This window comes from Peromyscus leucopus, chromosome 2 (genome assembly GCF_004664715.2).
Source record: "Peromyscus leucopus breed LL Stock chromosome 2, UCI_PerLeu_2.1, whole genome shotgun sequence".
In the NCBI taxonomy this organism is placed as follows: domain Eukaryota; kingdom Metazoa; phylum Chordata; class Mammalia; order Rodentia; family Cricetidae; genus Peromyscus; species Peromyscus leucopus.
This window is the reverse complement of record NC_051064.1, coordinates 146333848-146361601: the sequence shown is the minus strand read 5'-3', so window position 1 is coordinate 146361601 and position 27754 is coordinate 146333848. Positions and strand designations below refer to the sequence as shown.

General features: G+C 48.0%; 1 protein-coding gene across 1 annotated transcript; it reads right to left on the bottom strand.

The window, feature by feature from the left end:
• Window positions 1-9: 9 nt before the first annotated feature.
• On the bottom strand, window positions 10-27607 carry Exosc10 (exosome component 10). Its single transcript, XM_028893621.2, is given in 26 exon segments — window positions 10-131; window positions 1143-1219; window positions 1938-1999; window positions 2651-2822; window positions 4086-4162; window positions 5935-6022; window positions 8105-8161; window positions 8163-8180; window positions 8428-8523; window positions 10281-10387; window positions 10480-10558; window positions 10700-10750; window positions 13645-13756; window positions 14538-14588; window positions 14724-14872; window positions 17187-17343; window positions 17929-18119; window positions 18810-18953; window positions 19313-19423; window positions 19610-19685; window positions 20524-20638; window positions 20802-20967; window positions 21245-21349; window positions 22259-22382; window positions 25665-25801; window positions 27456-27607. Coding segments are annotated over 26 exon segments (2664 nt in total). The 5' UTR covers window positions 27567-27607; the 3' UTR covers window positions 10-100.
• Window positions 27608-27754: the final 147 nt, after the last annotated feature.

The following is a 27754-nucleotide window of genomic DNA, read 5'->3' as shown; positions in this document are numbered from 1 at the left end:
AGAACCAGCTTTCTTCCAATAGGAATGAATTTTAATGATTTTAAAATGGGTTTGTACAAAGTAGCACTGCCCGCAGTCCCAGGAGTCTCTCCAACACTATCTATCTCTTTGGCCAGTTGTGCCGGAAGCCTCTGCAGAGATAGAGGGGAACCAGAGTTACTTCTTTGGGTTTAGGAGCTGTATAAATCTCAGTAACACACAGCAAGGGAGGGCCGAGCAGGAGAGCAGCGTGAGGCCTGTGCTTGGGTGCTGGTTTGTGTGGAGTCTGGGGCAGCAGGCCTGTTCTGCTTTACGTGTGGGAACCTGACCTCAAGTTCATGCTATGAAAACACTCACCAGTGATGACCCATTTGCTCATTTCTCTTATCCCTAAGAAGCAAGTTGGTGTGGGAAAAATTCCTACCCATGTACTCTGAGTGAGGGCACCCAGTGAGAAACCACAGCGTAAGAAAGGGAAACAGCGGTGGTGGTGCACGCCTTTAATCCCAGCACTCGGGAGGCAGAGACAGGCAGATCTCTGTGAGTTCGAGGCCAGCCTGGTCTACAGAGTGAGTTCCAGGACAGGCTCCAAAAGCTACACAGAGAAACCCTGTCTCAAAAACACAAAGAGAAAAGAAAGGAAAATGGGAAAAAGATGGGATTTTAGGTCTGGAATGCAGGACATCATCACCGTCATGTGAATGTGAACTTGACAGGAAGCAGGTCATGTCTGTCCCTGCTTTCTGGGTAACAGAGAGGTCTTGATGTAGTGGGTAGCTGTTCTGTCTATGACCTTGAAGCACGCCCCTAGAGATGCAGCAGCTAACTGCTCCACCTGCCGATGACCTGGAAGTCCATGCCCCTGGGGCGTGGCCTCATGGACCCTTAAGACTGAGATGCATTAGGACTCTCCTCTTCGCTCCCTCCTGGGACTGGGATGCAGGACTGAGAAGGCTGGACCACGTGAGACTGTGCCCCAGCATTCCAGAACCTGCCACAGTTCTGTTCTGTACAGTTTTCTCCCCTAATAAGTTCCTCTGCCCTTTAAGCAGACTCTGTGGATTTCCCGCTATATCTGTCCTGCTGAAACCCTGGTACTGCACTCTACTGCTGTTCCCAGGGACGCAGGTTGGCTTTCCTGCTGGCCCGGCCACGCCACCTACCTGTCTGACTTGCCAGCTGGAAAGGACATACTTTTGTTTCCCACCGACTGTTTAAACTTTTTGGCTGCAACACACTTCTGAAAGAGAAGAATTGTGTACTCTTAGAGCAGCCTCAACCACCGGCCCTGGGGAAGACACCTGAGCTTGGGCAGTCAGCTCTCACCCCAGCATGTGGCCTGACAGGCTGAGCTGCCCCGCTTACACTTGAGCTTCAGCCTGGCTAGCACAGACCTGGTATAGTCAGGAGTTACACGCACAGCCCCTTCACTGCGCAGGGCAGCCCCGCAGGCCCTGGTGGCAGACTGAACAACACCCTGTGCAGTGACATGCCACGCCAGGCAGAGGCACACCCCTGTGCTCACAGCACTTGAGTGATGGAGGCAGGAGGATTGTGAGTTCTAGGCCAGCCTGGGCTGTAAAGCAAGACTCCATCTCAACGAAAAGCAAACCATACTATCCCCACCCCCACCAAAAAAGAAACCTGTACTGGTTAAACTGCTAACACAGGAGCCGGCAGGATGTCTCAGCAGATAAAGCACTTGCCACCCAAGCCCAGTGGCCTGAGCTGGAGCCCTGGAGCCCACGGTGGAAGGCCGGACTCCCAAAAGTTGTCCTTTGACTTTTTTGCACTGCTACATGTTAACAATAAATTTAAAATTACTGTGGAAACAACCGGCAACAGTGTCTACACTTGAGAAGAAATGAGGTGAGGAAGGGTACAAAGGCTTCCCCATGGTCACCGGAGCCAAGGAGGACAAGGACACTGCAGGCCCCAGGTGCCATCCGCAGCCTTACCTTGCCAGAAGGCGCCGGCTTATTCGGGTCAAACTGGGGGGAGGCCTTGGATGTGCTGTCCCCTAAAAGTCAGAGTGACGGCAGTGAGTGAGCACAAAGGCCCACAGCCTGGGCTCTGGGCTTCAGGCAGCATCTGTATCAGCCCCGCCACCCTTCCTGTGTTCCAGGAACTGCCGCCCGCCCGCCTGTCTGTCCGTCCGTCCGTCCATCCGTCCATCCAGAGACTATGTCATCCACAGGTCTGTTCCCAGGTTAGGAAGGGCAGGTCCATCTTCAGGATCAATGAGATCTCAGCATAATGTGGGCTGAGGTAATGCTCCAGACAGTATTCAGTGTGTGGACTCTCCAGTCCTGCTTTCTCCCTTTTCCAAGCTCTAGAGGCTGCTACAGTGCTACGCACACCCTTCACAGCACAGAGACCTAGGCTAAGGGTCACAAGACGTCACTCCGTGGGCTTTGTGAATAGTGCCTTCAACCCAGTCTGGATGCTGTGGATGTGGGAGGGAACCTAACTGTGTGTCACACTGGAGGACCTCCTGTGGAGCCACGGACAATGGCTCCTGAGATCTGCTTCAAGGAGAGCAGGCAGGCTTTTGTGTGCCACGCTCGCCCTGTGTCTGGGCAGGGCTCACTGAGAGAAGCTGCACCCCACACTCTGCAGCCCTCCCATAAAAATGGTCCTATGTCTCTTTGGCGGTCCTCCCTGTCCTTACCAGCAAAGGCCCTGAAGTCTGACTGGCTGTAGTCGTAAGGACTGAAATCTTTTCCTGGGGGGTCGGGATCCTTGGGTTTCTTGGAGCTTTTTAGTCGTTTCTTCTCCTGCTTTTGTTCTGTGGTCCTCAGGTCACCGGTGGCTCTCTCTCTCTTTTTAGTAGCATTTTCTAGCTGCAAGGTGAGAACAAGCAGGGGGGAAGCATGAGAATGTAGGAGCAGAGCTCCTGGGCTTCCACACCATCTGCAACTCTGTGCGGTTCCTCAGGCCAGCCCCCAGTCTAAATGTGAGATTCACTCCTCTTCACTTACAGCTTATCCATACAGCCTGCAGGCTGTTCCATGCAACTTGAAGTAACTTTGTGCAGCATGGAAATTTCTACTTGTGGTGCTGTGTCAGCACTTAGAAAAGTGGAAAGTGGGCATTTCAGATTTTGGGTATCTGAGTGGGATGCTCAAACTGGGGATGCTAGCTGGGGACTCAAGCTGCTTCAGCGGCAGGGATGGGAGATGAGACTGGAATTTAGAGACAGTCATACTCAGCTAGTATTAGCGGGAGCAAGTTCATTACTGACAATGCTAGCAGATCACCTAAGGCAGAAGCTAAGAATGGAGTTCTAGCCAGGCGGTGGGGCGCACTCCTTTAACTCCAGCAGAGGCAGAGGCAGGAGTCTCTGAGGTCCAGGACAGCCAAGGCTACACAGAGAAACCCCATCTGGAAACAAACAAACAAACAAACAAACAAACAAAGAGAATGGAATTCCAGAGTGGTCTGGGTGTGGTAAAAACCAAGAGGCCTCATGAGGCATAGTAGTGCATACCTTTGATTTCTGCATTCCAGAGGCAGAGGCAGGTGGATCTCTGAGTTCAAGGCTAGCCTGGGCTACATAGAGAAACCCTGTGTTGTGGAATGGGGGCGGGAGACGATGACACCCACCCAACCCCCTCCCTCAGGGAAGAACAGAGAGGTTTCTCTAGGGTAGACTGGGGCACAGCAATGTCTCTGTGCTTTGTCCCCTGCCAAGCCAGCCCAGTGCTGTGAGGGTTTACCGAAGAAACAAAGACATCATAAAAGATTTCTAGGCCGGGCGGTGGTGGCGCACGCCTTTAATCCCAGCACTTGGGAGGCAGAGCCAGGTGGATCTCTGTGAGTTCGAGGCCAGCCTGGGCTACCAAGTGAGTCCCAGGAAAGGCGCAAAGCTACACAGAGAAACCCTGTCTCAAAAAACAAAAAACAAAACAAAACAAAAGATTTCTAGTATCACCTGACTCGAGAAAACAGGTGGGCACTGACTGAGAAGCCCAGGTCAGCTGTGTGTGTGTGTGTGAACTATTCAAAAGCTGGGATGTAGAGTGAGCCCTCCGGCTACAGTCCAGGAAACCCCTGAACATGAGCAGGGGCATTCATTTCTGAAAAGGGAGAAAGGGAGCACGTACCGCGGCCTGCTGCCGCACTGGGATGGCCTGCTCCAACGAAGCTGCTTCAGACTCCTCCTTTGCCTGTTTCCGGGCGCCTGCGCGAGAGAACCATTTGTGAACTTCCTGCCATTTGTCTACCCAACCTGGGCACGAGGGCCAGCGCTGCTGCCCTCCCTCCACCTTTCCACTGGACTCAGCTCAGTGCTCTCTGGCCTTACCTACAGGCTCTAATCTAATGCAACCCTGCCTGTGCCTCTCAGGAAGCCGGGCCAAGCACCTAGCGCCTTCCCTGACACTCTTAGTATCAGTGGCCAGGAGTTGGGCTCCTTTTAAAGATGGCCTTCTCTTACAGCCAGCAAGCCCATCTTCCTAAGTGCTCAGAACCAACCCTCTGCCACCCACTCCTTCCTCTGCCATGCCTCAGCTTAAGTGCTGGCGCTAAGAAAGGGTGAGTCTGGGGTCTGACAGCAAGCCCGTCAGCTGTTACTGGTGTGTCTCCTCAGGCTTTCCGTGCCCCTCTCTACTTTGACTCAGAGCCAGGCAGCCGGTCCTCACGGAGGCCCTGCCTGCTTACCGGCCCTCTTCCCCGGGTACTCTGGGCAGTCCTGCCTTGCCATTCTGTTGACATGCCAGCCAGCTACCACACGGGACTCTGGACTCTGCTTCAGTCCACTCTCCCCCAGGATCCACGCCAGCCTGTCACTTCTAGGTGACCTAGGCTGCCTTTTCTCACCAGCACCCACATGGCTGCATTCTTTACCTCTTCCCTCTCTACACACCCCTGCTTTACAGGGCAGAGCACACAGGCAGTGTCCATGTGCCATCCCTACTAGACGCTGAACTCCACGAGGCTGGGGCTGGGCCTGTTCTGCCCACTGCCTTGTCTGTCAGTGAGGGCTTGGATCCCTACTAGACACCTGTCAGTCAACGTCCTCAGCCAGACTGATATGCTAGGGCTGTCTCTTCAAAGGCTGTCGTGGAATGTAGCAGAGCCGCTGTATCTGGGGCAGATATTAGAATGACTAGTTGTTTTCTAAAAGTATTTTGACCCTGAAGAATCATTGTGGTAAACAATAAAGAATCTTGTGGAACCAATTTATGAAATTGTTTTTCTGAAGGGGTGTTGCAGCCTTCATGTGATTTTGGTCACAAGACGTCCCTGGCACATCTGAGGCTCTTGGATTATCATGTATTGCAAATGATACCCAATAAAGGACAAAAGTCGCCTAGTGGTGGTGGTGCACATCTTTAATCTCAGCACTCTCTGTGAGTTTGAGGCTAGCCTGGTCTACAGAGTGAGTTCCAGGACAGCCAAGGAAGGCTACATGGTTACACAGAGAAACCCTGTCTCAAAAAGTAAAAAAAAAAAAAAGGATTAAAGTCACGAGGGCATGTGATGCTTTCCTTTACAGAGACATATAGCTTAGATTAGGGGCCTTGGTATGAGGAAATACTTCACCTAAAAAACAACTTTGTGTAACAATCAATCAATACGGCTGTTGGAGGTTCAGTTCATCAGAGAGACTGGACCTTCCTGCTGCCATATAGGCCTTAAATTTCATCTTGGAGTGATCTGTTTGAGTGACCATGCAACACAAAACACCCCGACAAAAGACCCCGAATTTGGGCTGGAGAGATGGCTCAGAGGTTAAGAGCACTGCTTATTCTTCCAAAGTCCTGATTCAATCCCAGCAACACATGTGGCTCACACCATCTGTAATGAGATCTGTGCCTCTTCTGCTGCAGGATATGTCAGCAGAAACCTGTATACATAATAAATAAATCTTTAAAAAAAAAAAAAAAAAAAAAAAAAAAAAAAAAAAAAAAAAAAAAAAAGACCCCGAATTTACAAGGAGTCAAGCACTACCTGTCTGCTCGGCCACCTTCTTCAAGGTTGCTTCTTTAGGTTCTTTCTGGACCTGGACCTGGCTGGCCAGCTTCCAGCGGTTGCTGATCTATAATGAAAACAGACAATGACCAAAACAAAGACAAAACCAAAAAAACCTGCCTAAACTCAGCTACTCAGGAGTCCTACTCATTCAGAGGCAACTGAGGGGTGCTAACCTAAAAATGACCCCCATTCTAAGCCACACACCCCGAATCTAAAGACACCACCTTCTGCTGGCTTACTAAGGAGGACAAACTACAGCTGAACCCCTGGCACCAGGCTGTATGTGCTCACACCAGACATCTCATTCAGTCCAGTCCACCCTCCAGGACAGGAAGCCACAGTCACTTGCCCAGTGGCCCAGTTAGTAAACAAAGCCGAGCACAAGATGGGTCTCCTCCTGGTCCTGTGTCTCCCTCTCTGTCCCACTTCTGGCTGTGACCTTGGTTCACATCAGGTGACCCAAATGAGCACAAGGGGGGACAGAAAGCAGAAGGGTTTGCCACAGGGGCAAGAGATAAAGAAAAGGCCACACATTTTGTCTTTTTATTTTGGCTATGAGTCAAGGCTAACTTCAAAGGTTTTACGTGACCAACGACGACTTTCAACTCATTTTCTTGCCTCCATTACTCCAGTACTGGGTTTACATTTGCACACTACAGATTCCATATTTCCAGTCCCCCCACACTCATTATTTTTTTTTTTTGGAGGGTGGGGAGAGGGTCTCCCAATGTAGCCCTGGCTGGCTTGGAACCTGCTATGTAGACCAGGCTAACCCTGAACTCAGAGATCGACCTGCTTCTGACTCTGAAATGCTAGGATTGAAGATATAGCACTATGCCCAGCCTATTTTATTTTTCTCCCTGGTTTGGGTCTGAACCCAGGGCCCTGTGTTTGCTAAAAGAGTTCACTATCACTGAGCCAAGTCTCCAAGTCCAGGACTTCCCATTTCTAGTTTTAATGTTGTTGTTATTATTATTAAGGCAGAACCTCATCATGTTTGATATGTAAACTAGGCTGGCCTCAGAATCATAGAGAACTGCCTGCCTCTGCTTTCCATGTGCTGAGATTAAAGGTACACACACCATCACACCCAGCCATCTGGCTGTTTTCATTAAAATTTATTCACTTATTGTGTGTGTGTGTGTGTGTGTGTGTGTGTGTGTGTGTGTGTGTGTGTGTGTGTTTGTGTATACACCACTGTGCATGTATGAGGTCAGTTTTCTCCTTCCACCATGTAGGTTCCTGGGATTTAACTCAGCTTTTCAGGCATGGTGGTAGGCTCCTTTACCCACTGAGCCATCTTGCTGGCCCTGGGACTCCCCATTCCTGAAAGTAGGAGGCTAACCCCCTTTGCACAGGACTGAGGCCTGTCAGAGTGCTGTCCAGTACAGGATGTGCTGTTGGGTGTCTCAGAGCACAGCCTTCCTACAGGGCAAACAGAGGCTTTGAATCAACGTGCTGCCTCCCAGACAGAGGGGACCTTGTCCACAGTGCAAGCCAGTGCCTCTTCAGAGCAAGCTGGTCCTTTAAGGGCCTTGAATCAACATACACATGTACAAGTGTTATAAACTGTATTATTTATGTACTTTATTACATATAAATTACTCCATTAGAAAAACACAAAACATTTTTGTTATTTTTTTCTTTCCAGTGCTGGATTTGAACCTAGGCTATCACACATTAGACAAACATTATCCTACTTTGATATGCTCATGAACCAGGGCAGGCTTCTGCTTCTTTTTTTTAATTTTTAGGGCAGGGCCTCATAGACCCCAGGTTATCCTAGAACACACTATGTAGCTGAAGATGACTCTGAACTTCTGATCCTCCTGCTGTCACCTCCCATGTGCTGAGATTATATGTGTGCATCTCCACGCCAGCTTTATGTGGTGCTGGGGACCAAGCCAGGGCTCCATACAAGCCAGGCAAGCATGCCACTACCGAGCTCTGTCCCCAGCCCCCAACCTTTGTTATAGAGATTCCCCACGGCTTCCAAGTCTGGCCTCTTCCTAGAAGCATGATTGGACGGACAGGGCCTCTCCTGTTCTCAGTGGCCCACAAAGGATCTGGAGCCTGCCTGAGATGGGAGCCTCCCTCACAGAAGCCCCTTGACAGCTACTGCTCCAAAGCATGAGAAGCTACTTACTTCATAGATTTTTGAAGAAGGATCAAACTTTGCTGCTTGAGAGATGTGGGCCTTGTTGTTCCAGAGAAGGCAGGAACTGCAGAAGGGGCAAGAGTCACTACAAATGCCGAGAGCAGGCACCTTGCCCATCAGAGGCAATAACTAATATTGCCAGTGTGGTCCCACACGGCCCAACTCCAGAGTCCCGACCTGGACACCATGGACGACTGACAGGCTGGACTTGGGCTCCCCCTCCACAGTCCTGTTCTCCTCCCGGGGGAAAGGATGCATGGCTGCAGAATTCCCTGCAGCTCCTGGCGGCCTGGTGTAGCTGCACTACTCACCATCCTAAATGGGTTTTCAAAGGACTCCATTATGTTCTGGGCTTTTTTCTGTGCAACCGTCAATGGAGTCTTTCCACTTTCCTCAGCGCTAGGCTCCTGCAAGGACAGACCAAGACCCATCCCTTCTAACCATGATCATGCTGTGCATCAGGACAGGCCCACAATAGGATTAACTTCTTGAACTGATAAATTCTTTGTTTTTTTTTGAGCTATGTAGACCAGGATGGCTTCAAACTCACAGGGATCCCCCTGCTTCTGGACTAAAGGCGTGAGCTGATACACCCTACAAGTGATCTAATGAATTATTCCTGCCTTCACAGCCTCCAAGGCCTGTGGTTTTTCTACTGTCTTCTGCTCCTGGAGAGCCCTACCACTAAGATGGGAAGAGCAGGGATGAAAACACATGTCTATCTGGCCCAAGAGCTTGAGGTCTTAACTGACACATGAAATGTGGACTGTAACATTATAGATTTTGACAGGGAACCAATGAACACATGCAACAGAACGTTGCTTCCAACTGAATTCACAAACTTGGTTTCTCTCTTAAAGTCATGTTTGCTTCTAACACAGTACAGAGATAGTGCAGCCTTCTTTGACTAAACATAGAGCTCTCATATCAGTGCAGCCTCAAGGTCATGAACACCAGCTAGGAGGGGGCACATGCTTGGAATCCACGCACTGGAAGGCTGAGGCAGGAGAAACCCGAATGATTCTTTTTTAAAATTTTATATGAATGAGCACTTTGTTTGCACGTATGTATGTATGTATGTATGTATGTATGTATGTATGTATGTATGTGTAGCACATGTGTGCCTGGTGCTGATGGAGGTCAGAAGGTGTTGCATCCCCTGGAACTGCAGCTAAAGATGGTTGTGAGATGCCATGTGGGTGCTGGGAATCAAACAGGTCCTCTAGAAGAGCAACAGTGAGAACTGCAAGTTTGAGGCCACACTGGGCTACAGAATGAGACCCTGATTAAAAAGAAAAAGGGAAAGGGAAGGCAGTCTCTGTCCACAGATCTGGTTGCTGAATCACACCAGATTCTGTTAGCCGGTGGCTAGCAAAGACTCCCCGACCTCCTTCATGAATCACCACAGTAAGACCTAATCTTATTTATTTATTTATTTTTTTCAAGTCAAAGTTTCTCTGTGTAGCCCTGGCTGTCCTGGAACTCACTCTGTAGACCAGGAGAACTCCGAGATCCTGAGGCCGGCCTCAGACTCCCGTGTGCCGAGATTAAAGATGTACGCCACTACTGCTGGCTTCTTCTTTTTTTTTTTTTTTTTAAAGAGACTTGTTGGGCAGTGGTGGCACACATCTTTATTCCAGCACTTGGGAGGCAGAGGCAGGTAGATCTCAGTGAGTTCAAGGCCAGCCTGGTCTACAAAGTAAGTTCCAGGACAGCCAGGACTATTACTCAGAGAAACCCTGTCTTGAAAAAAACCAAGATTTTATTTATGTGTATGAGTGTTTTGCCTGTGTGTATATATGTGCACCATGTGTGTGTCAAATGCCCACACAGGTCAGGAGGTGTCAGATCTTCTGGAACTGGAACTACAGACAGCAGTAGGCCATCATGTGGGTACTTGGAATTGAACTCGGGTCCTCTGGAAGAGCAGCCAGTGCACGTAACCTCTTGAGCCCTGGCTTCAGGCCCTCCTCTAGGGTTTCTTCACATACAGTGCTCATGAGACACTCCTTCCTTCCTGACAGCTCACCTGTCCACACCCCTCTCTAGCTCACCTTGGCACTGGTCTCAGACATACATGCACCCCTCCAGGCAGACGGCCCATGTGAGAAGAGCACCCGACACCAGGAACCTGAGCCAGCTTGGGAACGGTCTTGCTACTCACACTGAACAGAGTGATGACGGCTGTGGCAAGAAGACATCTGGCATCCAGAGGGGTTTCTTCTTTGCCCTCAGCAAAGAGGCTCGGCTGCTTCTGAAGTGGCACAGACCCTAGGGACACAGAAGTCAGCAAGTCAAGACATGTGCCCGGGTCCAGGAAACAGTCTCCTTCGCTCTGGAAGTTCAGGGGGCCTCCATCTTACCATCGGTTGGGGTGATCGGGTAGTTATCTGGAGGGGCATGGGAACAGTCATGGGGTCCAAAGAGATCATTCTCCAATCTCTGCATCAAAGAGAAATCAGCAGACCACATGTAAAACTCATAAGGCGGCCAGGAGCTCTTGGCCAGTGGAAGAGCACTGACCTGTCAGGGACTGTGGTCTCCACCCCTCCCATAGGTGAGACAGCAGCCGTGACACTGTACCTCGGCGCTAGGCAGCGGTCCGCTCTTCTTCACTCCAGCTGCAGTTTCAGACTAAGGAGGAAAGAAGAGTAGGGCCGGGGATGTAGTTCAGTTGGCAGAGTGTTTGCCTACCATGCTGGAAGCCCTGGGTTTGACTCCCCAGCGGGTGCGATTGCACATGCCTATAATTCCAGTACTCCAGAGATGGGAGCAGGAGGATCTGAAGTTCAAGGCCATCCTGGGTTACTTGAGACTCTGTCTCAAAAAACAAAGAACAAAAAAAAGAAACTGAGGAAAGCTGTGTAAAGTCAAGGACACATGCTTACTCAGCAGACTGTACTCGTCCATGAGTCTGTCTCCCGAGGGCCAGGAGATCATCTTTCACCCTTCACCCCTTTCAGCCCCTGGCACTGCCAATTACGTCATCATGCCCAAGCACTGTCTAGTCAGGGGGTGGCACGATGCAACAGCTTCCAGCGAGCCTGGAGGAGACTTCTCAGGCAGCCAGCACACTTTTTACTTATACAAACCAGAAGACTAAGGAAGCCTTTTTGAGTGTATATGTGTGGTGCTGGGATGCCAGGGCCTCACACAAGGGGCAAACACCGTACACCGTACCTGTGAGGTATCACTCAGTCCCAGGAGAACATTTTTTTTTTCTTCCCCCTGAGACAGACTTTCTCTGTATAGCCCTGGCTGTCCTGGAACTTGCTCTGGACCAGGCTGGCCTCAAACGCACAGAGATCCACCTTCCTCTCTCTGCCTCTCAAGTGCTGGGATTAAAGGTGTGCCCCACCACTGCAGAAGGACATCTTTTTGGTTGTTGTTTTTCTCCAGACAGGAGTTTCTCTGTGTAAGAGTCCTGGCTGTCCTGGATCTCACTCCATAGACCAGGCTGGCCTCGAACTCACTGAGATCCACCTCCCTCTGCCTCCCAAGTGCTGAGATTAAAGGAGTGCGCCACCACGGCCTGGCTGCAGAAGGATATCTTAACATGACAGCTGCAATTCACTTTCTTCTTTCATTTTAAGTCTTTGGGTCAAAATCTTTCAAAAGTTGAAAAATGATTCATCACATATTTATATCACTACTAAGTCAATACATTCAAAGTTGTCCTAAGAAAGGCAGATGTGGTGGTTGGTGTAAGTCTAATCCTAGTTACTTGGGAGGCTGAGGCAGGGGGATTAAAAGTTCCAGCCTGCCTGGGCTGCAGGATCACACAGTTGAGCTCAAGGTTGGTCTAGAAATGACCCTGCATGTTAAGACCCTATCTCAAAAGGAAAGAAAAGAATTAAAGCAATACTCCAACAAGAAACCATGTAAGCTGAATTGTAACAAGTTTTATTACCTATGTAGAACACAGACATTCCCACAAAGACACATGTCTGTATTTCTTCTTCTTCTTCTTCTTCTTTTTTTTTATTACATTCATTCATTCACTCATTCATTCAAGCATGGCAAACAGGCCAGAGGATAACTTAAAGGTACTGATTCTTTCCTTCAACCATAGGACCTGGGGATTGAACTCAGGTCACCACACTGGTGGCAAGCCTTTACCTTCTTATTTTGACAATTCTTTGTTTTTTCTTTTGGCTTTTCGAGACAAGGTTTCTCTGTGTAGCCCTGGCAGTCCTGGAACTCACTCTGTAGATCATGCTGGCCTTGAATTCAGAGATTCTCCTGCCTCTGCCTCCTGAGTACTGGGATTACAGGTGTGCGCCACCACCACCTGGTGATAGCTCAGGCTATCCTCAAACTCAATAGATAGCTGAAGATAACCTTGAACTCCTGCCCCTCCTGCCTCTGCATGCACGTACTGAGATTATAGGTGTACATTGCATACCCAGCTATGCCTCTATTTTCTGTGGGATATCCCACTTCCATCCACGTTTACGCATACTTTAGTATTTACTTCACAAAAACTGACTTTTCTGAATTCCCATTCCACCCACGATTCTCCAGCCCCCCGCTTTTTGTCTTTAGTCTGTGCTCCTGGATCCTGCCTCTACTATCTGCAAATCTAACTGCTGTCCAGGTGGGAGGCTCCTCTATAGTCCGCAGGCTCAGCAGTAACTGACAGCACTTTCTGACCTGAAGGCCAGGAACCTTCCCTACCAGCCGCGTCCACAGCGGTCCAAACATGTGCACTCAGGCTTCGGATCTGGGGTTCCCCTGCCAGGTCTCTGCACCAGGATCCCTACTCCAACTCATTCCATAGACTAAAACCAGATTAACTGCTTTACCACAACCATTAAATAGCCCCATTATTTGTTATCAAATTATCAAAAAGGCCACATAAAGGATGTAATATAAAGGATAAGGCTTAGTTTATGACTGTCATAAACAAAAAAAAAATGTAGCTGCTTGTGAGAGGGCTCTTGCTGCCGAGTATGACAACCTGAGTTTGACCCCCAAGACCCAAGTAGTGGAAGGAAAGAATTGACTCCTACAAGTGAGTATTCGGGCCCAGACAAGTGTACTGTGGTATACATATGCCTACATGCATATATAGAAATACATAAAAATTTAATTAAAGTTGGGCACACACCTTTTAATCCTAGCACTCAGGAGGCAGAGGCAGGTGGATCTCTGTCAGTTTGAGGACAGCCTGGTTTACAAAGTGGGTTCCAGGACAGCCAGGACTGTTACACAGAGAAACCCTGTCTTGAAAAACCAAAATAAATAAATAAAATAAAATAAAAATGCATGGGCTTGGGTAATAATTCAGCAGAAGAGTACTTGTGTAGCATGGGGAAGACCTGGGCTTGAACAATAGCATCAAAAAATGAAACCAAATCTCAAAGCTCAAACCAGTAACACAAAAGCAGCTAAATCTAACTGGATAGTGGCTTTCCAAGCCATCAATACTCCTCAGGGTGGTTAGAGCAGGAGAGCAGCTCAGGGCTTTAGGAGGCCACAGGAGGGAAGTGCTGAAGATTGGGCCCGCTGGCTGAAACACTGCATACCTTGAGCAGGGGCATCTCTCGAGCCTGCTGGATTAAAAGATGCATCTCATTGATCTGCTGCCGAACAAGAGGTGGTACTGGGTTGCAGCAAGCTATAATGCCTTGAGGCTCCCTGAAAACAAGGACAAAAACTCAGCTCATCATGGAGATACAGCCCTTCAAGGCTTCCTGACAGCAATGACTGGGCAGGCCGGGCTGTAGATTGGTTAGCAGAGTGCTTGCTTAGCATGCTCATGCCTTGGGTTCTATCCCCAGCACACTATCAACCAAGAATGGTGGTACAGGTCTGTAAGCTCAGCATCTGTGAAGTAGGAGGAGCAGAAGTTCAAGGTAGTGAGTTCCAGGCCAGCCTTGGTCATGGAGTTAGGACCCCTCGACCTGGCCCTCTAAACCCTACACAAAGGCCACAGAAAGTCTAAAAGATTACATCATCAGCCCAGGCCAGCCACCTACACACGTGACCTTTACTGAATCAACTCTTAGTGCCCTCCTCTAGTTATCTTACAAATAGTGAGAGCTGGAAACAAGCCTCAAGAAAAGCTGGTTTCCACTCCTTATTCCTGTTTATGCTCCAATCATTACAACAACATTCTTAAAAACCTCCAGGCTTTAATTTAGAGAAACAGACAGAAGAAAGAATGTGGGTTAGTTCTCCTTTCTAAGGAACTACAGCAGGCTTGGGACTAGCCATGGAAATATGCCAGTTCATAAGTTTTAGTTCTTACCCAGGAGCCCTCAGGCAAGGACTGTGGCTCCCTGGGCCCTGCCACCTTCAAGCTTGGGGTACTAACCTCTATGAGTACAGCCTCAGGCAGCCGCAATCAGAATGCCTGGCTGTGAAGGACTGAGAGCGACTGAGAAGAGAGAGCATGTCATTCAGCTCTGAGACTTACTTAGGCAGTTCCTCAGCTATCTTTAGCATCATGTGATTAGGTAGAACATATCTGGAACAAAACACAGAATGGGATCCCATTATGTTCAACTAGTAAGATCCACTAGATGCTATAATGAATGAGACTTAGTCAGCCTTCACATCAGACCCGCTGGGCCCATAAGCATTAAAGGACCCAACCCCTCACCCGTAGCTCTCATCCTCCCTGCGAGCTGTCTTATCCCTCCAGGCAAACAGCAGCTGAAAGGCCGCCAGCTGCTGTGAGTTCAGATGTTTCTTCTGCTTGCGATACAGTTCGAGGTAGGACTCGTCCGTAAAGATAGGCTTGACGAATTTCTGTAAAACGTTAAGAGAACATTCGAGATCAACGAGTGTGGAAAAGGCTCAGTGGGTGAGCACTTGTGCAACATGCACGAAGCTCTGGTTTGTTCTCAGCACTGTAAAAAAGAACATCAATGGAATAAAAATTGTGCCCTGGGCTCTTCAAAAACGTTTGGCTCTTGCATTAACGGACAAAGGAAAAGCTGGGTTTGGTGGTTCACTTGAGAAGCTAAACCAGGAGGACTACAAGCGAAGGGGTCAGCTTGGGTTACCTAGTGAGACCTTGTCTTAAAAACTGAAACAAAGCCAGGAGCTGGTGGCGCACGCCTTTCATCCCAGCATGTGGAGGCTGAGGCAGGCAGATTTCTGTGAGTTCGAATTCAGCCTGGGCTACAGAGCAAGTTCCAGGACAGCCAGGGCTGTGCAGAGAAACCCTGCCCTGAAACAAAACAAAACCAAACACCAAAAAACAAACCACCTGAAACAAAGGCTGGATATAGAGCTCAGTGGGAGAGTGCTTGCTTGGTGTGTGAGGTTCTGGACTAAATTGTCATCCTTGCAAGCAAAAGCAAAATGCAAAAGGAAACCCAGCACACACACTGAAAATTCTGGATGAGGATGAAACCAAAAGTCATGAGCATTCTGTACTTTTACGGAACTGCAAAGATGAAACAGGAAGAATCCAAATCCAATCAATAAATGGGCTAGTGAACTGATGAAAGTTCTCAAAAGAAACAGAAATAAGCTAGTGTTTGAAAAAGTGTTCAACGTTCTTCCCATCAGAAAAATGCAAATTATTTTTTACTTTATGTCTGGGTATTTTGCCTGCATGTCTGCACACTTTGTGTGTAACTAGTGTCCACAGACGGCCTATAGACAGTTGTGACCTATCATGTGGGTGCTGGAAATTGAACCAGGTTCCTCTGGCAGAGCAACAAGTACTCCTCACCCTCCACGCCCCCAGAGTCTCACTCTACAGCCCTGGCTCTCATGGAATTCACTATGTGGACCTGGCTGGCTTTGAACTCATGGCGATCTATTTGCCCCTGCCTCTGTATAATGAGATTAAATGGGATTAAAGGGACGTACTACAATGCCCATCACTAGTTTGTTTTTTTAAATGGGGTTCTGGTCACCTTCTCTGTCTCAGCCTCAGAATGAAATTTTATTCAGCCAGTTAAAACAAGCCAGATCCTGGATAGGAACTGAAAGCTCTCCTGAATATGCAGAACCTAGATTTATACGGTGTGTTCAGGTCACCAAAGCAGAAAGTGACCATTAGAGGGGAGAAAGAGAGCTTGAGGGGAGGGGGACACAGACAGGCGTCACTACTTTGGAAAAAGGAGGGGACCAGTGTTAGGATTCTGCCCTCACTCCAGCTACATGACTGCACATGTGCAGTTCAGGAGCTAAGCAAAAGGTCTTGCGTCTTACATCATCAGTGTGTGCTGGCGACTACCTGCACACCAGTGGTCACACAATCAGTGCATGCTTGGTGTGGCTCCATACGGGGAGCCCTTAAAAAGCTGGATGCAGACCCCCACCCATTTATTGCTCTCTCCTCCTCCACCATCTTTCTGTCTGCCCTCTGCACGTGCTCTTTCCCAGGTCTGGTCTTTTTGTTGTTGTCTCTCCCCCCCCAATAAAGCTCTCTACTACTAAGTAACTGGGTTCTGTCGTGACGGTGACCTTTCTGCCAATAACCAGCACCTCCACCAGCGCCGCTTATCATTCATTTCAACCAGCAAGAGTCCGATGGGGGTAATTGGGAAGGGCAGGAGAAGAGGATAAAGAAAATATAATGACATATATGTATAAAAATGCCATGATAGGGGTTGGGGATTTAGCCCAGTGGTAGGCAAGCACAAGGCCCTGGGTTTGGTCCTCAGCTCTGGAAAATAAAAACAAAACAAAAAACCCAAAACAAAACAAAACCGCCATGATAAAAGCCATTTTTCTGTTTTTTTTTTTTTTTTTTTTTTTTTTTTTTGGAGACAGTGTTTCTTTGTGAACTCTGGATCCTGGAACTCTCATGCAGATCAGGCTGGCCTACAGAGATCCACCACCTGGCTTTCTTTTGTGTGCACTGGTGTTTTGCTTGCATATATGTCTGGGTGAGGGAGTCAGATCCCCTGAAATTGGAGCTACAGACAGTTGTGAACTGCCATGTGGGTGCTGGAAATTGAACCCTCATCTTCCAGAAGAGCAGACAGTACTCTTTACCACTGAGCCATCTCTCTGTCCCAAGAGCCATTAAAAAATGAAATAAACAGAACTTAGAAACAGAGCCTGAGTGCTGGGGGTGTGTGTAGCTTTGGTGATGGGGTACCTTGAGGCAGATGTCCCTGCTCCGCTGCCACACGACCTGCAACTGGACAGGTTGGTCGTTGCCTCTCTCCCACAGCTCCAGCCTCATTCGGTCATAGATATACAGCAGGTAATGGGTGTCATCCCGGGCGTAGTTTAGCATCTCCTCTGGCAGAGGGCTAGAGTTGCAAGAGACAGAGCTTCAGTGCCTGTCCCAGGGACAGCCATCTGGGCCATCTATGTGCAGACTCCTTCCTTCCCCAGACTATGACACATGGACACCTACTGCATCTCAGGGTGACAAACCATTATGTAACGCGCGCGCGCACGCCAAGGCAGAGTGATGCTAAGGTTAAAATTCGGGTGCTATGGTCCTGGGGTGACTTATAGCTCCACCTGTCTGTCCTTACCTTCTCTGTGCTTTCTTATCTCAGCTATGAAAAGGGAACAAGCTCTTAAGAAGCTGTGAGCATGACCAAGATGGCATCCCTGTAGCACTTGGCCTGGTGCTGAGGAGGCTAAGGGCTGGAAAAGTAAGTGGTTTTCAAATATTACGAATGTGTTTTTCAGGATAGGGTTTCTCTGGATGTCTGGAACTGGCTCTGTGGACTAAGCTGGCCTTGAACTCACAGAGATCCACCTGCCTCTGCCTCCCGAGTGCTGGGATTAAAGGTGTGAAACACTATGCCTGGCACTGATTTCCAAGTTACCAGATTCTTCCCTGTACCCACACATCTCCGCCACCGGCAGGCAGGCAGACTGACCGTATCCTCCAGTCTGCCAGCTGGTACTGCTTGTTTGACTCCACACCACAGTAGAGTCTCAGCAGGTGGTCCAGTGAGTGACGAGCCAGGTTGAGAAGCCGCGCTGCCTGGTGTGTGTCAAACATGTTCACTACGTAGAGCCCAAAGTCTTTCTGTAGCCACTCGATGTCAGAGTCGGCACCATGGAAGACCTGAAAACAAAACCAAGGCCATGCAGTTCACACTAGCACCAGGCTACTCGTCTGTCTCCTTACTTAGCCCTGCCTTTGGGCTATCAGAACACGGGTAGAAACTGAACTCTGGGATTTGCATTTGCTAGGGGAGCACCTTACCACTGGATTACATCCTCAACCCAGGGTGTGTGTAAGTTTTTTGTTTTGTTTCTCCAGACAGGGTTTCTCTGTGTAACCCTGGTTGTCCTGGAACTCACTCTGTAGATCAGGCTGGCCTTGAATTCAGAGATCCTCCTGCCTCTGCCTCCTGAGTACTGGGATTACAGGTATGTGCCACCACGGCCAGGCAGTGTGTGTGGTTTTAAGTACTTCTTTTAACTTAGGCCACAGACATCGTTTGGGCTTGTAACCGTATACTGTTAAGGGCTGCAACTGCTTTTGGACCATGGCATGGGTGAGGAGCCCTATTAGCTCCAAGTGTGTTGTCTTTAAGTTCAAGAAAGCCACTTGACCAGGCTCACTGAAACAGTCACTAACATGATTTATGTCTCTGGATAGCAACAAGCTACATGGTAAAGGCCCCTATGGGCCTAACTAAGCAGTTAGGTCTGCAGAACCTCAGAGTAGGAGATGGCATGGCTGAAAGAACAAGATGGTACTCTGAAAAATGCTGCAATCCCACCTCAGGCGGGAGCCAGGATGGCTGACCTTAACAATGGCTGGGTCTGTGAGGCTCTCATTGAGAATGTACATGTCACTTCGAAGCTCTAGGGTGTCAACGATGAAGTCTTCTGTTCGGGTGGAAATTTGCATCAGGCAGGTCAGTCCTAGGAAGCTTCTGTATGAGTGATGCTGAACCACACAGAAAGGGAGGTTAGGGGAAAGGTTAGTAGGTATTCCTTTACCTTTTTTTAAATTCTGGGGATGAAACTGAAGAATCCTGCCCTGAGCTGTATCCACAACCCTCCTCTACCAGTTTTTAAAAGTTAGCTATATCAGTTACATGACTAATTTTTAGGAAAAAAAAAATTTTTAAGGCAGGAGGATAGGTTTGATTTTGAGGCTAGCCTGGGCTACAAAGTAAGTTTAAAGCCAGCCTGGCCTATGATGCAATACTTGTCTCAGGCCCCAAACATAAAGAACAAAAGAGATTAAATTTAGCACTAACTTTAGGAAAATGAAGATTTCACTCAAGGTCAATTACAAGGTACCTCTAGGTCCACTGCAAACTCCTGACAACCCAGGAGCTTTTCATTCAGCTCCACGAGTTGGTCCAGGGAGGATACAAAGTGGCAGGGTGTCTCTTCCACAGGTCTGTACAACTGGACCAAGAAAGGAGCTTGTTACAGACCAACCCAAACAAGGTACAGGATGAACTCTAAGTCCAAGGGATGACCCCACACCACAGCCTCCCAAAGCTACTGCAGGAAAACTGCACCAAACCAACCAATGCTTTGCTCTTGCCCGGCTCCCAGATGCTGGCTTGGAAACGGAGGTGGGGCACTGACCTGGGGCTGCGGCTTCTGAAGCACCGACTCAGGTGGAGTAAAGTGATCAAGTTCATATTGATAAGGATGCGCAAACCTGCGTGAACACAGCACAGATCTTCAGATGAATTCCATCATTCCAAGGGCACACAAATGCTCAGATACAGTGTGTGCAAACAAACTGTAGGCTGGGCTGGGGCTTGGCTGTTACAGCGCTTGTCCAGCAAAAATGAAGCCCTGGGATCCAGCCTCAGTACCAGATAAACCTGAGGATGAGGGCTCACACCTATAATCTCATCATCTGGGAGGTGAAAGCAGAAGGATCCCAAGTTCAGGGTCACCTCAAACAGAAGTTTGAGGCTAGCCTGAGATATGTGAGAACATGTCTTACATGCCCTATCCCCAACAACAAAAACTTAGGAAGATTACACAGGCTGATGCTCACCTGGGCAGCATGTCTACTAAAAGCAGAATAATGGAGAAGATCAGCATGGCTCCTGTGCAAGGATGACTTGCAAACATACACCACACACACACATACACACACACATCTTTAAAAAAAAAAAAAAAAGGCAGCCGGGCGGTGATGGCACACACCTTTAATCCCAGCACTCGGGAGGCAGAGGCAAGCGGATCTCTTTGAGTTCAAGGCCAGCCTGGTCTAGAGTGAGTTCCATGACAGGCACCAAAACGACACAGAGAAACCCTGTCTCGACCACCCCCCCAAAAAAAAATAAATTAAAAAACATAAATAAAAAATTAAAAAAAAAAAAAAAAAAAAAGGCATGAAGGGCCAGGTATGGTCCATGCACCGGTACTCTCAGTACTGTGAGGAGGAGCTGAGTTCAAGGTCAGCCCGAGTCATAGGAGACCCTGTCTCCAGACAAACAAATGAAACAGGAAGGCGAGGAGAAAGCCCACACCCATGCACTCACATGTCCTGTTCAACCTGCTGGGTCCTCTGCTGATGGATGAAATCTGCCAGGGCAGGGGGGACGTCCAGGTCCTCAGGACGATCCTGTGGACGTTCCCGCCTTTCTTTTGAGAGGGCTGGAGACCGAGCAGCGACAAACACCATCACACAGGAGGCACACACCACTATGCCTTCCAGTTTAGGAGGAGGAGGAAAGGAAGGTGGAGGGAAAAGTACCCCTCCTACACACACTTTGTGTCAAACAGAAGGGCGCAAAGGCGGCGACACTGCACCACTTACCCTGAGGGAGGGGCTTCCGAGCATTGGGTTTGACAAAGATTTTAGGGAGAAATGGTGTATTGGAATTATCAATCTTCTCTCGGAATCTGAGCTGGGGTCGGAGGATGTTTTTTGCATGTAGCAGTCGGAAAGTCTCAGATTTTGCTTTTTTCCCATATTCTCCTGCCTATGGCCAACACATAAGGAACAATTAAACACAGGAACTTCATGAAGTAGGAAAAGGAATTCCAACTTGTTTTCTGAAGAGAAAACATCCCAGCAACCACACATTTGCAATGTTACTGCATGTGAGGTTCCAATGACTCATGTGTGTGCTTGTGGGACCATGTGAAAGTGGAAGTACCCAGCTTCGTCAGTATGTCACAACAGAAATGCAAATTAAAATGAGACAGGCCTGGAAAACCCAATTAGGAGCTCTATTCAGTCTGCAAAGACGTGCTCACCTTCCGGTTCCAACTCGACACTATTGTTTTGGGGACCTGCAGTCCAGCAGGGAGGACAGGTTGTTGATGCTTATTCACACCCGATGCTTCATCCAGTAATATACCCTAGGAGGAGACGAGGCATTGGGACAGGATCTTCCTTTGACAGACTTAATTACCTGACATTTTCAAGCAATACATTCACAGAATTATGTAGTTAATACATACACAAAAGAGAAGGTAAATGTATGTATCAAAATATTATTTGTATACTGTACACATGCAGAATTTTAACTTAGTTTAATAAATTTAATAATAACAATTATTTAATAATAAAAATAAATATTTAATAACAATAAATTTAATAAATTAATTTAATAAATAAAATTAAAAGTTTAAATTTTTATAAAGGATTTATTCATTTTATTTTATGTGCATCAGTGTTTTGCCTGCCTGTTCGTCTGTGGAGGGTGCCAGAGCCCCTGGAGCTAGAATTACAGACAGGTGTGAGCTGCCATGTGGTGCTGGGAACTGAACCCAGGTCCTGTGGAAGAGCAGCCAGTGCTCTGAACTGCTGAGCCATCTCTCCAGAGCTGAAAAATTTTAAATTTGTTGAAAAGCATGGATGGGGGCTGGCTCTTGCAGAGGACTGGCGTTTTCCCTCAACACCTATGTTAGGTGACTCACAGTCTGTAAGTCCAGTTCCGGTGGGCTCCAAGGCCTCTGGCCTCCAGGGATACACACTCATACACATAATTGATAATAATAGTAATAGTCTGTCTGTCTATCTATCTATCTGGATATATAGAGAGAGACAGAGAGAGAGATAGGGTCTTACTATGTAGACTAGGCTGGCCTAGAACTCACAGAGATCTATCTGTCTTTGCTTCCATAGTGCTGGGATTACAGGCATGGCCACTAAGCCTGGCTAACTTACTTCCTTCTCATTTTCCATAATGCCGGAATTCCTCCTTGCATTTTAATATTTGAGTTTTAAAATTGTTAGTTCACTTATGTGGATGGGGAAACACTCACCACTCTCTCTAAAATCACATCGTTGGTATCAACTAGTAAGTCGAACTTGTCCTCCAATTCGGTCACTTTACTTCGGTCTCTGATGTTGCTGCGGCACCCATGGTACTGCATTACCCTGCTCATGCTGAAGAGGGAAAGCCGAGGTCAGAGCACACACCTTCATTCCCCCAATCTACGATCTGGGAAAAACTCGAGGGCTTGGCCCTCAGGGCTCCCAGCAGTACAGATGAAATGAATGAAATGTACATTCTCACAGCAACCTTTCAGAGACAAGACCCAAAGGCAGGACTGGTGTTGTAGGCCTCTGATAAAGCAAGGCAGAGGCAGGAGGCTTGGACATTCAAGGCCTGGGTACAATGAGTTTGGAGTCAACCTGGGCAATTTAATGAGTGAGACGTTTTCTCAATGAAATAAAATAATAGCTTCAAGATAGTTTCACCCAACAATTAATAGATGAGAAAAGTGTAGCCCTGGCTGTCCTACTTGCTCTATAAGCCAGACTGGCCTTGAACTCACAGATCCACCTACCTCTGCCTCCCAAGTGCTGGGATGAAAGGTAGAGCCACCACATCCAGCAAAAAACTTTAAAAAATTAAAATTCAATTAAAAAAGGTATTTTGTGTGTATACATGTGCGTTCCACTCCCCACCTGTACAGTCTGAGGACAAATTGAAGGAAGGATTCTGTGCTTATACATGGAGTCTCAGGGCTCAAACTCAGGTCAGCAAGCCTGGCAGCAGGGGCTTTTCACCCGCCCAGCCATCCTGCTGGCCCCTGATTTTTTTTTTTTTTTTGAGACAGGGTTTCTCTCTGTAACAGCTCTGGCTATCCTGGAACTTGATTTGTAGGTCAGGCTGGCCTCAAAGTCACAGTGTTCCGACTCCCTCTGCCTCCCGAGTACTAGGACTAAAGGCAGGTACCACCATGCCCGGCTTATTTATTTATTTAGGTTTTTCAAGACAAGGTTTCTCTGTGTAATAGCCCTGGCTATCCTGGAACTCACTTTGTAGACCAGGCTGGCCTAGGACTCACAGAGATCTGCCTGCCTCTGCCTCCGGAATGCTGGGACTAAAGGCGGGCGCCATCACGCTTGGCTAATTTATTTTTTACAATCACAGATCATGCTAGGTATGATGGTTCACATTTATAATTTCAGTACTCAGGAAGCAGAGGAAGGCTGATCTTTAAGAATTCAAGGCAACTCAAATGGCTGAAAGATATTTAAAGAAATCCACAACATCCTTAATCATCAGAGAAATGCAAATCAAAATGACTCTGAGATACCACCTTATACCTGTCAGAATGGCTATGATCAAAAACACTAATGACAGTCTGTGTTGGAGAGGATGTGGAGCAAAGTGAACACTCCTTTATGGTGATATTTTATTTGTATTAAAATGTTATTTGTATGTTAATAAATAAAGTTGCCTGGGGGTCAGAGTTATTAGCAAGCCATAGAAAAGCAGGGCAGTGGTGGCTTATGCTTGTAATCCCAGCACTTGGTAGACAGAGCTAGGTAAGTCTCTGTGTGTTCAGGGATACAGCCAGCATTGGATACACACGCCTTTAATCTCAATACCAACCATAGAAGACCTGGAGGTCTATACAGACAGGCCATGACGAGGCGGTCATGTGGTTGGGTTTACAACCAATGAGAAGGCAGAACAGAAACTCGATATAAAGACTTTAACACAGGAAGTAGCTCTGGTTTGGAGAGGCAGGACCACCGCAGGAGGAAGGGTAAGGTTTTAGCTCTTAGCTCTGACCTCTTGGCTTTCTTCTTTGCATTGGTTCTGTGTTTTTTATTTAATAAGACGGTTGGTTACATCTACACTCCTCCACTGTTGCAAACTTGTACAACCACTGTGGAAATCAGTATGGCGGTGTCTCAGAAAATTGGGAATCAATCTACCTCAAGATCCAGCCATCCCACTCTTGGACATATACCCAAGGAATGCTCTAACATACCACAATGACACATGCTCAACTCCGTTCATAGCAGCATTATTCATAATAGCCAGAACCTGGAAACAACCTAGATGACTGTCACCTGAAGAATGGATTAAGAAAATGTGGTACAATGGAGTACTACTCCGCAGAGAAACACAATGACAGCATGAAATTTGCAGGCAAATGGATGGAACTAGAAAAAATCATCCTGAGTGAGTTGACCCAAAACCAGAAGGACAAACATAGTATGTATTCACTTACAAGTGGATTCTAGATATAAAGCAAAGATCAGACTGCAACCCACAGATCCAGGGAGGCTACATAGCAGGGGGGACCCCTAGGATGACTGTGGCTTTTAAGTTTTGGTTTTACTCAATCACTGGGGAAGCGTCAGTGAAACACTTCACTATTAGGATAAGAATTTGTACTGTATCAAGCTGATAACTGGAAAAATAAAATAAAATAATAAAAAAAAGAGGAAAAAATAAAACAAAACAAAAAAAGAATTCAAGGCAAAGCAGATCTCTGTGAGTTCTAGGCTAGCCTGGTCTACAGAGCAAGATCTAGGGGAGGCACCAAAACTATACAGAATTCAAGGCTAAACCTTTAATCCCAGCACTACAGAGGCAGAGGGAGGCGGATTTCTATGAGATTGAGGGCAGCCTGGGCTACAGAGTAGGAGTTCCAGGAAAGGCTCCAAAGCTACACAGAAAAACCCTGTCTCAAACCCCTCTCCCCCCCAAAAAGAATTTATGGCTAGGTGGGTGGTGGTGGCGCACATCTTTGGTCCCAGCATTCAAGAGGCAGAGGCAGGTGAATCTCCATGAGTTTGAGGCCAGCCTGGTCTATAAAGCGAGTTCCAGGACAGCCAGGAGTATTATTCAGAGAAACCTTGTCTCCCCCCCGCCCCCCCCAAAAGAACTGAAGGCCAGCTTCATCTACACATTAAGTTCCAGGCCAACCAGGGCTCTCCCAGGCCATGTGTGCTGATATTGTACACCCTAATAAAATTTGCCTGAAGATCAGAGAATAGAACAAGCCACTAGATTAAACATAGAGGCCAGGCAGTGGTGGCATACACCTTATTCCTAGCACTTGGATGTCAGAGATCAGTCTGGATCTCTGTGAGTTCAAAGTCACCCTGAACTACATGAGATTGACTCAGTCTAGGCGAGAAACAGAGCCAGGAAGTGGTGGCACACACCTTTAATCCCAGCGCTTGAGATCTCATGCCTCTGCTTAGGAAGCACGCACACCTTATATGCCTTTCTCCACTCAGCCATCACTTCCTGGGATTAAAGGCATATGCTACCACTTTGTTGGTTGGTATGGGGTTCAGAACCAGGGATTCCTCATGCTTATTATGCCCCTACCACTGAGGTATGGGACTCTTAGGAAAAATGATCTTTCCTTTCCTTTTTTTCAGTCAACATAATAAACAATATATACTACTTACCACTGAAGCAACCTGTCTCCTTGTGTTTCACAAAATGCCTGGAAGGCAGGAAAACTTCGATAAAAATCATACTCATCACCAAATTGTGGCAGGCCTCCAGATGCCTTGGTAACTGCTACTACTGACCCCAGGGCAAACTGAAAAATCCAGAGAAAAAGAGACATTTTAAACACGGACTCCTAGTCATTTAGTAAAAATTAAAAAAAAAAAAAAAAATGAAAGATTTTAAAGATAGACATCCCCGGAAGCTAGAGAGATGGCTCAGTGTTTAGTTTTTGGTGCCTGTCCTGGATCTCACTCTGTAGACCAGGCTGGCCTGGAACTCACAGAGATCCGCCTGCCTCTGCCTCCCGAGTGCTGGGATTAAATGCGTGGGCCGCCGCCGTCGCCGCCACCACCACCAACTGGCAAGATGGCTCAGTGTTAAGAGTGCTTAGCACTTGCTGCTTTTGCAAAGGATCTAAGTTTGGTTCCCAGCACCTATACAGGGCTGCTCTCAACCACCTGCAACTCAAGCTCCAGAAGATCCAGTGCTCTCTTTTGGACTCTACGGGTACCAGCAAATATTCGGTACGCATTCTCTCTTTCTCTCCCTTAGAGAGACACACACACACACACAATGACCTACAACTCACTATGGAGCCAAGGATGACCTTGAACTTCTAATCCTCTGGCCTCTTACCCTCTATTATAGGCATGGGTCACATCTGTTCATACGGTGTTGGGGATCAAACCATGACAGACAAGCATTCTACCAACTAAGCCATATCTCCAGTCCTGTCAGTTTTTTGTTTGCTTGTTTGTTTTAGACACAGAATATCTTATATAGACCAGGCTAGCCTCAACCTCACCTGTAGACTGAAAATGACCTTGAATTTCTGATCCTCCTGCCTCTACCTCCTGAGTGCTGGAAGTTTATGTAGTGCTGAGAATGAAACCCCAGGCTAGGCAGCCACCCTACCAACTACCATTTCTAATACGAATAAGATTTATTATGTCCTGAGTTTTAGTCTTGGTTCTGAAACTATGAACTGTGATTTGAATAAAGTTATTTTGTTTATACCGACTTTAGTTTACACCTCTGAAAAATGGGCATAGTAAAAGGTACCTACTCATTAGTTATTGGGAGGATTAAATGAACTACTAAAATCACTTACAACACTGACTGGCACATGTATGCAATTACTTGAGTCCTATAATAATTTACTGTATTTTTGTGGTTTTGATGCACATTCATCAACAACACACGTTAGACACTTCAGATGACCGTTTTATAACCAGTGGTTCAGGTAGACTGCTGTGCAGTAACGGGGAACAATCTGAAGTGGCTGTCATTGATAGAGGGTGAGTGTTCGTGTGAACGGCTAATGAACACAGAATTTGCATGAATCCTCTATGCTCTTCTCCAGGATGTGCTGATGATGAATGCGCTTTGGCACTTCGAGAGACTCGATGGCAACCGACAAGTGACATTCAACCCGAGAACTGGGATTACAGACATCAGCGGGAGTGCCCTGGGCTCCCCAGCTGCTGGGCAGGGGGAGGGTGCGCCACGTGGATGACAAGGACGCCCTTCTGAGGGCGCGGACTCGGCTTTACACGCAAAGCGGCACGCGCTCACACCGGAAGCGCGGCGCCCTCCGCTCCAGATCCGCGGCTACTCCCGCTGCGCGCCGAGAGGCCGGCCGCCGCGGAGGGCGCCGGAAGCCCGCAGCGTCTTCTCCGCAGCCCCAGACCCGTTTCCGGCCAGAACAGGGGGCTCCTGGGGTGCCCCAGGGCCCGCGAACTCACTTTCACGAAGCTGTCTGCGTCGGGGAAGCCAGGCAGCACCATCTCCTCGTCAGGCTTGGTCGCGCTGGTCACTGGCGCGGCCTGAGGCTCCCGGGGACTGGGAGGCGCCATCTTTCCGTCCTGGGGCGGCTCTTCTCGCGAGACTGTTCCGGAGGACTGAGGCGGGCCCAGCGCGCGTGCGCACCGGTGTCTCCCACGCCCCCAGGCTTGTAGCTAGTTGTCGGACTTGCTCGCTATAAGGAAATTTAGGCTTTTGATTCGATACTGTAGCATCCTAACAAACCTGTGGTCTAGGGTGT